General features: G+C 42.5%; 3 protein-coding genes across 4 annotated transcripts in view; 2 read left to right on the top strand and 1 right to left on the bottom strand.

The window, feature by feature from the left end:
• Positions 1-695: 695 nt before the first annotated feature.
• LOC131885581 (protein VAC14 homolog) overlaps positions 696-12861 on the bottom strand; it is a gene marked incomplete at its 5' end in the record, with an annotated part of 18821 nt that continues 6655 nt past the window's right edge. The window contains 10 exon segments of the mRNA XM_059233656.1: positions 696-994; positions 1069-1222; positions 3712-3910; positions 3978-4152; positions 10045-10256; positions 10350-10594; positions 10665-10936; positions 11003-11220; positions 11584-11814; positions 11943-12093. Coding sequence (XP_059089639.1) covers positions 841-994; positions 1069-1222; positions 3712-3910; positions 3978-4152; positions 10045-10256; positions 10350-10594; positions 10665-10936; positions 11003-11220; positions 11584-11814; positions 11943-12093 — 2011 coding nt within the window. The 3' untranslated portion in view covers positions 696-840.
• Positions 2572-3673, top strand: LOC131885586 (calmodulin-alpha-like). Of its 2 annotated transcripts, XM_059233666.1 has the most exons (4): positions 2572-2808; positions 2899-3033; positions 3140-3299; positions 3468-3673. In XM_059233666.1, exons 1-4 carry the CDS (start codon positions 2793-2795, stop codon positions 3631-3633), a joined length of 477 nt encoding a protein of 158 aa, XP_059089649.1. In that variant the 5' UTR covers positions 2572-2792; the 3' UTR covers positions 3634-3673. The 2 variants fall into 2 exon arrangements, with proteins under 2 accessions (XP_059089649.1, XP_059089650.1); XM_059233667.1 differs by lacking the exon at positions 2572-2808 and having other exon boundaries at positions 2822-3033; positions 3140-3326; positions 3391-3557.
• LOC131885580 (aminopeptidase N-like) lies at positions 4632-10014 on the top strand. The gene is made up of 4 exons (XM_059233655.1): positions 4632-6213; positions 6293-7619; positions 7695-9399; positions 9466-10014. The coding sequence occupies exons 1-3, from the start codon at positions 4769-4771 to the stop codon at positions 8079-8081; spliced, it is 3159 nt and encodes a 1052-aa protein (XP_059089638.1). The 5' UTR covers positions 4632-4768; the 3' UTR covers positions 8082-9399; positions 9466-10014.

The following is a 12861-nucleotide window of genomic DNA, read 5'->3' as shown; positions in this document are numbered from 1 at the left end:
TTTTGGGTTCGAGGTCCGCCGTTTGAGGTCCGCCGTTCGAGGCGATATAATCCACTTTAGCAGGGGGTGGGGGGAGACCTGGGTTCGAACCCATGAACCCGAGCAAAGCTCGGTCGCGCGTTAACCAACTGCGCTACAACCATCTCCCCATCGAAAGTTTCATTCAAAGTTTTAAACTTTAGTTTGGGAGAATGGACAAAACGACCGATTGCGGTTAAGATTTTGAAAAAAGGCCAATTCATGCCATTTAAACACCCTGTTCTTACGAGTTCAAAAGTTCAAAAGCGGGTAACTTTTGATTGCAAATGGCACTCGAACTGATTGCAAGTTGTTGCTCGGATTCTTTGTAACACAACACTCAACCTATGTTATAGTGACTTATCCTCTCTCATCCTTGAACTTGAACTTAAGAGGTCATTTAGCGACGTTATGAAGTTCTCTGCGTAATCAGAATCTCATTTTTTTCACAGAGTTACTTTCTATCTTATATGGCATGCAAAGCACTTATGAACAATTAATTTTAGATGTGCTTTTGCACTCTTAGCGGCTCTGTTTTTTTCATCTAGCCATTGATTTTGCATTGATCAAATTAGAGTTGACGCGTCATAGAATCATATGACCACTGCATTCTCAATAGCAGTTGTTAAGAACACATCATTTTGTTGTTATGTCAATTTAAAGCAATGGGCAGCATGTAGCGTGAATTTCTTGATTTTATTAATTGTCAGGTAAACATGTGATTGGACTGATTACACGAATCTAAAATTGCGGACATGATCTTGACGTTTCAGAGGGTCACTTCGTAGTCATTTCGTTGCTTTGACATCAATGCACCAAGCCTCATTCAAATTCGAGAAGGCTGACCCCTTTGGCCAGAGTCTCCACTTTGGCCGCTGTTCGTCTTTCTTTTTGATGACGACTCTGAATCTCATCAAAGTAAGTCATGAGCATTTGACAATCGATTTCAGCTTTGAAAGACTTGGCCGATGGTTTTCTAGGATCAGAATTATAAGAGAAGGTCAACGAGTACACATAACCATAACGAGTTTTTCCTTTCTTTCTTCCTACCTTGCTGCAGTGGGCTTTAAATGTAATGGAACACACTGAAGTCGGTTTTGGAGAAGTTTGAAGGTACTGCTCTGGGGTAAAATCATGAGTAAGCCATAAAAAGCTTGGAACAACTCATCATTTTGTCCCACGTCCAATAAATGCATTCTCACTGCTAAAAAATAGATTAAAAACATACATCATTTCACGTTACCAAAGTTTGTGCTGTTGTGTTGCATACTCCGTGATATCTTTCATTGTCGGACTCTATAGTACAGTAGTTCTTGGAATCAGAACAAGGAGTGGTCTGTTAGTAGGACACGATATAAACAATCGGGCGCAACAAGCAGCTTTAGCAGAGTACAAATTGCCTCTAAGACACCTGAAATAACTTGCTTGATGTTGAGCTCTCCAAAGAGCGACACATGAGTTCAAGGAAAAAAGCACTTCCAATGCCACTATTCAGTTTAAATTTCAGTCATCAGCAATTGCAATGTCTTTAATAACATCAAAAAAACACAATCGGCGATATGTGTATGGCCATAACTACGCCGTTACCGATTTCAGTTGAAGGTTTATTCATCAATCTATTCTATACGATCTTTCTTAAGAACAGGACGTTGGATAAAAAATTGCTCGTCATTTTCGAAGAAAAGATGCGACATTCAACATCAATAAGATTACCAGATACACAATTTTCCTTAATTCAAACAGTTAAAACTAATTAAGTTTTAAAGTTGTTAATACGTTGAAGGCAGATCTTGGGCTGAATAACTATCGTTGATACGAGTATAGTTGCAGTTGGGAGTTTTTCACTAGAGTTGGAAAAGAAATCAAACGCTCCAAATGATCCATTAAAGTTAATCACACCTTGGTATTTTGGATAACTTCGTTTTTCGAACAACATGCGTAGCTGATGATTACTCCAAAATCCATTAAAATTCGAGCGTTTTGAGGTGTGGAAGCTCGATGAAAGGTCTGGAAAGCTTTGGAATCAAGCTGGGGATCATAGCCCTTGCTTGTGCCCTTTGCTAGCTTCTAGTACAGACTGTTCCGCATAATATTTATAATATAATTACTTCGTTGACTTCTTGATTTCAACCTTGGTATACAATGGGAACCGTGAAAATAAGATGTTTTATATTTGAAGCACACAAGCTGAAACTTGCAATCAGTTCCCCTCTTGTAACTTCATAGAAATCAAAATAATAAAAAAAAACAAATCTGAAATCAAATTCAGCAATGGCGGGCGGTTTTAGAAAAAGTGCGCTCAAATATCGCAACTAGTAAACGCAACCAAAATTGGCATCAAAATCGTGTCCAAACACAAAAAGAAAATGGAAGAGAGCTGAACGGGCATTTCACAACTTTCATTTAAAGAAATGGACACAGTTTAGCTTGAATGAAAATTAAAATGTTTTTGAATGACAATAATCCCTGGGCGAACAAACAGTTTTGTCGATTAACAAAATGTCTGGACCCGACTGTCCATTGTCGCACAATCGAACAATTTTGGAACTTTCTTTTGGAATAGCAGTTAGTATTCACGGAAATATCGAGCACGAGTTTTGCTTCCCATTTCCAGAGAATAACATCCACCGGAAACTGTATCAAAGATCGATAGTCATCTCCAACGAAGGGTTGAACATTTGCCACCAACACATTTTTCTCCCGCTAGAAAGGGTTAATCAAAACATTGAGAGTTGATCCAATTTCTCCAAGCTTGAGCAGACATCAGCTTGAGGATGGCAGATAAAATCAGTAAGTGAGCTTCAAGACTTCCAATGGAAAAAACCGGTAGGAATAGATACATAACAAACTTTCATATGAGTATCCGGAAAACTCTTACAGGTAGCGAGGACATTGCCCGATTGATGGAGGCATTTCACCTTCAGGATGTTGATCAAGATGGTTTGATCTCTACCAAACAACTAGGCGAAGTCCTACATACATTGGGCCAAAATCCAACCGAAGCTGAACTTCAAGGTATGAATCAGTGTATCGCATCCACGTCATCAAGGTTCAAGAAAAAAAAGGCTACTGACGAGTCTTTGGCGTATTTAATGTGAAAATATGCGAAATTTTGTTCCAGATTTGGCATATGCTATGGATACCAACGAGAGTGGAACGATCGACTTGCCGGAATTCCTTCACATGATGGCCATCAAAATGGCTGAAGTCAACATGGAAGAAGAGATCTTAGAAGCATTCAAGATTTTTGACAAAGATGGAAACGGCTTAATCAGTTCAAGGGAGGAGTTTCCAATCAATGTGATCAAGTAACTTGAATACCAACCCCCCCACCTCTTTTTTTAGCCTTACTTAAGAGCGAACCGTTTTCAGTTCCAAAGCCAGAAATTGCACAATCAGATATTGCCAAGTGTTGATCACATTGAAACACCCAAAACCTTGCTGAACAGAGAATTGAAGCACGTTATGGCCAATCTCGGCGAGTGCTTATCGGAGGATGAGGTCGAGGCCATGATCAAGGAAGCTGATAGTGACGGAGATGGCAGTATCAACTACGCAGAGTTCTTCGTGATGATCAGCAAATCGTTTGAACACGAGGGTGGGAAGTTCTCGTGATGAGTTGAAACAATACAAGTTTGGAAAAGTTCAATTCTTTACTCTAACGTACACTCTATGCTGCTTTGGATCACTTACCCGCAAACACGGGAGACTCCAGGTGTTGAATGAGCTTGTCGATTTCAATGAGGATATCCACAGTGACCTCATCTTGAGCCATTTTCCTCACGAGGTCGCACGCGTGAGAATAGAAGCCCGATAAAAGGCAAAGCGCAATGGCTGGAACTGGGCTATGGCACCATGTGTGATACAAGGTCAGGAAGAAATCGAGGGAAGCCTGCTTAAAAGAAAACCAAATGATTTAGCGTGTTTTGATCTACCAACGGGTATCAAATTGGGCTTGCCTTGGTTTCCATGCTGATAAGCTTCCGTCGGATATCAAAGAGCTCTCTGGTGCTCAACAGGATAGAGTTCAGGATGTCCACGAATTGACGGGCGAAAGTTAGGTTACTCTCTTCCAAGAGCTCTTTGGCTAATTGCTCGTAGATCTCCTCCGCCTTCATCAAGAGACATAGCTGTCTAAGAAAGAAATAGAGATGATGATCATATCGGAACAAAGGCGATCTAAGCCATGATGAGGAAAAGTTAGGTTCGATTCGAGCTCAAGGCCGACTGGAAATGCTCACTTTGACAGCTTGGATCGAAAACAGACGAAAGTACTCGTAACCTGGCGCATGAGTAATGTTAACTTATGACAAAATGCTAGGTTAATTTCCAAGCCTCTCTAAGCTTATTGCTGACTTTGTCAAAGTGGTCAAGCATAGTACATTACTTATTAAAAATCAGGTTTGATAGAAGTATGTGAAGAAAATGTAAAAGGTTAAACCTTTTTCGACACAAGTGTCAGTCAATGTGTAACAGAAAATGGCGGTGAGTACAAGTGCATCACATCAAAGTTTGAAGGCAAACGACAAATTATGTTGTAACTTGAGAAGAAACTAGACTTCAAACTCAAATCATATCAGTATTTGAAGCTGGATAAGTCCTGTCCGCTCCTCATCTCAATTTTGAGCAGCCCTAACGTTCATGTGCAGGTAATCAAACCTCAGAATCAAGATAATCCTAATGCGTCACGATTTAAACACATTTATTAACACTCGGCTTCACAAGAGCGATGCTCAGTTAGCGGTTGACCATGCGGCAATTTCTGATACTTTTGGTCGTGGTGGGTTTGGGCTCAGCCTTACGACCTCGAATTAATTTCCCAGAGGCTCGAGTGAAGGAACTGGGATTGGCACGTCCAAAAATCGAGGCAGCATCCGATGGAATCTCGAATCGGATCAAATCTGGATATTCCAAGCCAGTGGAGGAAGGTGGAAGTTTAGATCTGTGGTGTTCATTTGAAACTCGATTAGAATCTCCTCAGTCCTGTTCTTGGACAAGACCGGAGGGAAGTATCTTTATTGTTGATAATGGAATCGTCACCAACGAGGATAGCGAAGTCGTGGAAGGAATAACCTCGAACACGACCTCTGACCAAGACTGTCACATTCAAGTGGCTCAACTCAAACAAGAGCAAATTGGGGATTGGACATGTCAATTTGACGTTTCGGACGCTCTGCCATTCCAAAGGTCGACCTTGGCAGTCACGGACCAACTCCGGATCACTGACGTGCGATTGCCTGGAGACTTTAGCCCAACATCGTACAACGTATTCCTGACGCCCTTCATTATTCCCGATAACTTTACGATTGATGGTAGGGTTGAGGTTGAAGCTGAGGTTCTTCAAGACACTTCCACCATAAAGATACACGCCAAGGACATGACCATCCTCGAGGACACCGTGTTCATCAATGGCGACGCTTCTAGCATTCTTGGTTTTGGGAATGACATTGCTAGAGAGTTTTTTATCTTGTATTTGGGCTCCCCGCTCTTGAAAGGATCCCAAGTTCAGATCACCATAAACTTTATCGGCAACTTGAATGACCAATTGGCCGGATTTTACAGGAGCCAGTACACTACTCCAGAGGGTGAAGTTCGATATATTGCCACGACTCAATTTGAGGCCACTGATGCTCGAAGAGCCTTTCCTTGTTTTGACGAACCTGCTCTCAAGGCCACATTTCAAGTGAGCTTGGGGCGTCTTCCGACCATGTCGTCTATCAGCAACATGCCCATCGAAAGCGAGGGTCAGCCCATGGAAAACAACAATGAGTATGTGTGGGACATTTATCAAAAGACGGTGACCATGTCCACGTACTTATTGGCATTCGTGGTGTCTGACTTCACCTTCCGGCAAAGCGATCCCCTGCCAAACAACGTTGACTTTCGCATCTGGTCCAGAGAGAGCGCAAACTCTCGAACTGAATATGCCGCACAGGTGGGACCAGCCGTTTTGGCTTATTACGAAGATTACTTTGGCGTGGAATTTCCTTTGCCCAAGCAAGACATGATTGCTATCCCGGACTTCAGCGCCGGAGCGATGGAAAATTGGGGCCTCATCACTTATCGTGAAACGGCGCTTCTCTACGACCCTGAAGTGTCATCCGCAGGTCAGCGAGTGTATATAGCTACGGTTGTGGCCCATGAATTGGCTCACCAATGGTTTGGAAACCTTGTCACCATGAAATGGTGGTCTGAGTAAGCAAACATGTGGTTTTTTTTTTCACCAAGGTTCAAACCGAGCTTTTATATGATGTACTTGTTCGTTTGCTTTTAGCTTGTGGTTGAATGAAGGATTTGCCGCATACACCGAATATATTGGTGCTGATCACGTTGAGCCTGAGTCTGCCATCAAGGATAAGTTCGTCCTCGAATCAATGTACGGTACATTCGAGGTGGATGCTTTAGAATCCTCTCATCCCATTTCGATTGATGTGAATCACCCAGACGAAATCAATGAGGCATTCGATGGGATCTCATACGGAAAGGGAGCTTCGGTTATTCGAATGATGGCCAACTTCCTCGGGATCGAAACTTTCAACAAAGCCATTACGAATTATCTGAAGAAATACCAGTACAGCAACGCTGCTCAAGATGATCTTTGGAACGAAATTACTACCACTGCTATTGCCGAGGGTCAGTTGGATCCTGATCTGACAATCAAAGAGATCATGGACACGTGGACTTTACAAAAGGGATTTCCAGTCATCACGGTCACGGTAGACACAGCCAAGTCCCAAATCACTTGTAGTCAAACCCGTTATCTAGCTTCAGAACCGGAAAAGGGCAAGTCCTCACAGTTTGATTATAAATGGTGGGTTCCAATTTCGTATACGACAGCCGGAGGAGACTTCCAAGACACAAGAAACGAGTTCTGGCTGACACCCTCGGATAACGGACCGAAGACTTTCGATATCTCAGCCTCGGAATCTGACGCCATCATTGTGAACGTTCAGCAAACGAGCTTCTACAGAGTTAACTACGATTCCGCCAATTGGGAAAGCATCGCTGAAGCGCTTGAATCGGATTATGAAACGATTCATCGAGTGAATCGAGCTCAGATCTTGGATGATGCTTTCAACTTGGCCAAGGTTGGACTTTTGACATACGAAGATGCTTTGGCCCAAACGCGATATTTGGCAGGGGAAACAGATTTCATCCCTTGGTCCGCTGGCCTCTCCGGGTTCGCTTACATTAAAAGCATGTTCAAGAGGGAACCTGGCTTCGGCGACCTCAAGGAGTACCTCAATAGAACCCTTAGCCCCATCTATGCCGACCTCGGCTTTGACTCAAAACCTGATGACAGCTTTCTGAATGCTGAGCTTCGCACCAAAGTTATCTCTTCCATGTGCAGTCTAGAAAATCGAGACTGCACCAACAAAGCAGCTGCCAAATTCAACGAGTGGATGGAATCCCCCAACCCCGATTCTACGAACCCAATCGATCCGGACAAGAAGTCAACGGTGTATTGCATTGCTATTGGTCTTGGAACCGAGCTCGAATGGGATTTCCTTTGGGCACGATTCCTCAACACCGATGACGCTTCGGAGCAAGGAACCATATTGTCTGCTTTGGGATGTACAAAAGAGATTTGGATTCTCCAGGTACGTAACAAGCAAATTCGGGTCGAATTTTCCCCCATTTTTTACCCATCTTTATCGATTCCTCTTCGATTTCAGAAATATCTCGACATGGTTTTGGACCCGGATTCCAGCATTCGGAGCCAAGATGGATCTCGAGTGGTCAGCAGTGTCGCCAATAATGTGGTCGGCAGAGACCTGGCTTGGGGTTGGGTTCAAGAGGAATGGGATCGTATTGTGGAGGTCTTTGACACGGCCATCAGTTCCTCAGTGGGTCGATTCGTCACCTCGTGCACGTCCAGTTTCAATAGGCCTCAACAATTGGCCGAATTGGAACAGTTTTATGATGATCACTTGGATACTCTTGGAACAGCAAAGCGGGACACGGAAAATGCCATCCAGACCACCAAAGCTAACATCGATTGGATGAACCAATATTACCAAGTGATCGTTGATTGGCTTGAAGACCAATTGACCCCTCAGTAAAGAAATAGCGTCATTTATTGAATGTATGTGTGGAAACTTGTTCCAACTCTTTCCGAGCTTTCTAAAAACTTGTTCAAACCCACCAAAACATAACAGACATTTTCGATCTTTTCTTGTCCTTTTGCTATCGCTTATTTACTACTTGTAACAGCAAAAAAAAAATTCATTGATTTGGAAATAAGGGTGGTTCGACTTCGACAGGTTAAATAGTACATACTAGCTAATTCGAATGTTTTTCCCTTCCATTTATCAGACGCCATCCGTTCATTTTGGCTTATTCTTTGGAACTAAAGGCAACTCCAAAAGAACACGAGCAGATCTTGCAACCCCGCTCGGAAGTCATTGGCATAGAAGGGTCACCCAAAAAATTTCCGGTAATGGCACTCCGACATGACAATGTCAATTTCTGGAGAGAACCACTACCAATTAGCAAATGCCCTTCGAAAAACGTACCTTACTCTTTTGTGCAAAAACCTGTATATAGTGAGTCATCAATAAGCTCCCCTAAATGAGCTGAAAATTCAATTCAACACACAGTAGTGGATTGAAGATAGAATAACTGTTATTGTTGCTAAAAGAAAATATTCATGTCGTGCAAAATGGAGCCATGTTCCATGCATGCAAAATAAGGTCAAAAAAACGCAGACATCGTTGTCGATGGCTGTTAACTCAAGTCAAGGCTCTTGAGCTTACGAAAACAAATGAGGACCCTTGTGCAAAACTCCAGGACTTACCAAGGACATTTGTAAGGTCATACACTATCTCTGAACCCCACCTGTCTTGATGACATTTGGCTCCATCTTGCAAAGGCAAAGTTTTTCTTTCTTATTCTTTTAGCACTCAAACACATGACTTCATCAAATTAAGGATCTTTTTCAAACACATTTCAAATAACTGTTAACAGATCTGTTAAAAATTCGTGGCTCTCACCACTAAGTCAGTTTCGGTTTGAAAATAAGAAATTTTGCTGGGCTACTGATCTAGTATACGGAACCCTCGACGAAAAATATCCATGACTGTATGCAAGTGTTTCATTTCTCTTTCATCCAAGAGAGCTTTGTGAAAAAAGCAAGGAAAGCGGCTGGGTAGGATATGAAAAAGGGTCCCCTTTGAACATATTTAAGGCAACAAAGGCCAAAAAGGCGAGCAGAACACCTTGACAACGGACGCAACGGGGCGCACTAGGCGGCCTGATTCAGACCGGAAGGTTTCCACTCTCTCGTACAAAAGACGACGACGACATGCAGGACTTTCCTACTGTTTAATCAGTGTCAGGATATGTGAGCAGTCAGTGCCTAGAAGATACTTGAAAGAAAAGGTAATCAACAGACTTTTACGGCTTCAATAGGAAACCTCTTGAATTTGGGGCGGATTCCTTTTTCAGTCGTAACTATGGGTCGCAGAAAAATGTCGGAAACCGATGCCGAGGAGGTCATCCATCGGCAATTGGTCGAGAGTGGGGAGCGTGAACGGCTTCGCGAGAAGTTCGGTCGACAACTTCAAGAAAGTGGATGGTGGGATCAAGTACGATCCGAGATCAAGGACACCATCAGCAACCGAGGTTATACCAATGTCAATGTCGAGGACCTAGTTCAGGAGATCATGCCCAAAGCATTGGCCATGGTACCGGCCAAAAGCAAGCAGGACTTGACCAAGGACGTCAAGCGCTTTTTGAGCGAGAATAGCGAGGCTTAGAATGACCTTGGCTGATGTCGAAAATATCCCGTCCCAAATTCAGCAAAGGAGCCGAACAGACGATTTGATTTCTATTTAGTTATTCCATTGATCTTTAATCACATCGGACAGCAACTAGCAGAATTATGAATTTCGATTTCTTCACCATATCCATCCTTCTTGCATACAGTACAAAGGCGCTCAATAAAGTATCATAACCTGTTGTGCTTCTAGCAACTAAAACTATGCATATATCGAACCAGATGTGTTTTGAACTCGATATACTTACCTGACGATGAACGGTCCTTTTGCCTCGAAAAGCTGCTTGTTTTCTTTGAACAGTCTCATCAAGTACATGATGCACGTTCGGAATTGGGTTTTGTCCTCACCGTCGTTGCAAATTGTAGAGAGAACTTGAAGAGCATTGATAACTACCTCTTCCGAAGAGTCTGACAAGGCTTGCAACAACAGTGGGAACACAAGATCCACATGGTTTTTCATCTGAAACCAACGAAATCAATGATTTTTAGTCTCATTTTCCGAGTAGGTTCAAATTTTGAGATTGCTTTCATTTTGCTTTGTTTACTTTCATACTTTTTTGGGGGTGATACTGAACAAGTGATAAGTCCACCGAAGCGCCGCTAATTTGGCGGAGATCTTATGCCCTTCAATTTGCTTTACAAGAACCTTGAGGATGGCCTCCACGTCCAGGGAATTTAGACCCAACGGTTCAGTTTTGTTAGCATCGGGGAGCTCGGATTTGTTGATGGGGTCTGATTCAGCCTTTTTGGCCAATCTCATCAATTGGACGTTGATTTGCCGTGCGGCCTCTTTCAAACCTTTTCGGGGTGCATTAGAGGGTGAACCAATCAGAATGGATAAAGTCTTTGAAAAGCATTGAACACCTACATTTGGCTTCGTTGTCGGTTAAAACTTTTCTTTGCTCATCATCAAGACTTAGAAGAGGCAATCCCGCTAACAAGATTCCCGAGACGAAAGGTAACAGCTCAAGATCAGCCTTGGCCAGGAACACCTTGATCCAATCCAAGGCCATAACTTGCATCCGACCCACGTCCGATTGGGCATGCGTGATGAGGATATTGATCATGAGGGCATAATCAAGCTCCGACTCGTCATGGTCTTGGACATGGCAAAGAAACCGCCCCAAGACGTTTCGACAACTGAAAACAGATCACATATGAACAAACCTCGAGCCTTTCAATCCAGCCCAACATTGATGAACTCACTTGACATGGATATCAGCATTAGGATCCCCGAGGATAATGAACAGCTGGTCTAGGATTTCGGGTAGGAAATCGACAACTCGGGAATCGGGAACTTGTTCCAAATCACTTATCCATCCCAAGTGAAACTGGCGGGCGAACGGATCGCGGCTGTAAAGGCGTTCCTTGAGCACCGTCACGAATCCTCGCAGATCGAAGTCTTTGCTCTCGGTAGCAACATTCTTCAGGGAAAGAAGAAAATACAGACAATCAATAGAATAAAGGAACATGCTTGTAAGGCAATCATCGGAATGATGATAGCTATGCAATGTACAGATGAGCACCTCACTTGCAGATCAAGTACAATGTTCTGTCGAGTGAAGAGTACGAATTCAAGGCTGGATCGTTCAATATCAAAAAGACTGACGTTAGGAATAAAAAACACCGACGAAGAGATATTCGAGTTCGAACCGACCAAAAAGAACAACATAGTCCGCGCAAATCTGCTCCAACCATATTGCAGTGCTTGTCAGAAACTTGGTGAACAAGTGGTTTTGCTTCTGATCGTCAATTAATTCTTCAAAACTGTTTGGATTGTACATTACCTTGAGGAGTCTGTCCAAGAGCTCAGCTGCTGTGCGAACATTTTGATCTAAATCGGTGACCACCATGCCCATAGCGCAGAAGATGTCGTTGAAGATCGGCACAATCAAGTGTTTGGACACTTTTAGAATATTGTACAAAGATTCACAAGCGTAGTAACGGACGCGAGAATCCGTGTCCGTTAAACAAGTCATAATTGGACGAAGCAACTCCTCAATGTACAAATGGCTCTCCTAGAAGCAGAAGAAGTCAAGTCATGATTCTTCATTTGACCTCACTTCCTAGGACAATTCTTGAACAATATGAATCCAGTGTGAAAATTGTAGAGGACCCAAGGAAAATAAGATGTGATTAATCTTACCGTGCTTAAGCCAATCCCGGCGGCTGAGAGTCCGATGAGGCCACCTTTGCGCATATTCGGATTCTGGGAGGCTGCAAAATCCACTCCCAAAACCTTCAATAGTTTCTTGATTTGGGCTTTATTATCAACGGACACGAATTCTCTGGTCATTCTAAAACAGAAGGGTGAAATTGATTCAAATTGATCTGCTTTCCCCTTAGGCGATTCTTTGAGGAAACATAATGCCGAAGGCAGCTTTTGCATCTTTTGAGGGGGGGGAAAGCCAGATTGCGTCCATTTCTTTACAAAAATGGCTTTTGATAAGTTAAAAAATTTTTTCAACAGAACGGCATGTCACCGATATACGTAGAACATCTCCGTGTCAATCCTAAAAGGACTTTGTTACTGATGACCATGGCATCCGTCGCTACCAATACATAGCGACAAAAAACTATTTCTATACCGTTTTTGATCCAACTTTCTGTCCCCATTTTAAGACAAATCATAACGTCTACGCTCCGCCCAAATTTGCAGATGAGGATGTTGTTTATTGACTAGAAAATTGCACAAACAGAACACCTGAAATTTGAGCAAAAAAATGCTAATAAACTTGCCAAAATGCATGCGATGACCAAGTATAAAAGGGCTGTAAAGGTTAAGTTAGCTGTGAATGAAAAAAACGTTTAATTTCATTTCGAAAAATTATTGAAATAATTCGTAATCAAAATTAACAAATTCAGAATAATTATGAAGAAGCAGTTTTCTCTTCGAAAAGGCACTCTAGCAAAGGCAATTAATTGCAAAAATAGACCATACATGATCTTACTTTGGCTTCTACACTAAGAATTTTATTTGCATTTGATATTTTTTCAACTGAAGCCTGCCTATGATGATTTTATAGAGAGTCACCAGGGGAGGAGAAAAACAACGAATAAAGAGT

Source organism: Tigriopus californicus, chromosome 8, assembly GCF_007210705.1.
Source record: "Tigriopus californicus strain San Diego chromosome 8, Tcal_SD_v2.1, whole genome shotgun sequence".
NCBI classification, from domain to species: domain Eukaryota; kingdom Metazoa; phylum Arthropoda; class Copepoda; order Harpacticoida; family Harpacticidae; genus Tigriopus; species Tigriopus californicus.
Note: the sequence above shows the minus strand (reverse complement) of the source record. Positions and strands in the feature narration are given on the sequence as shown.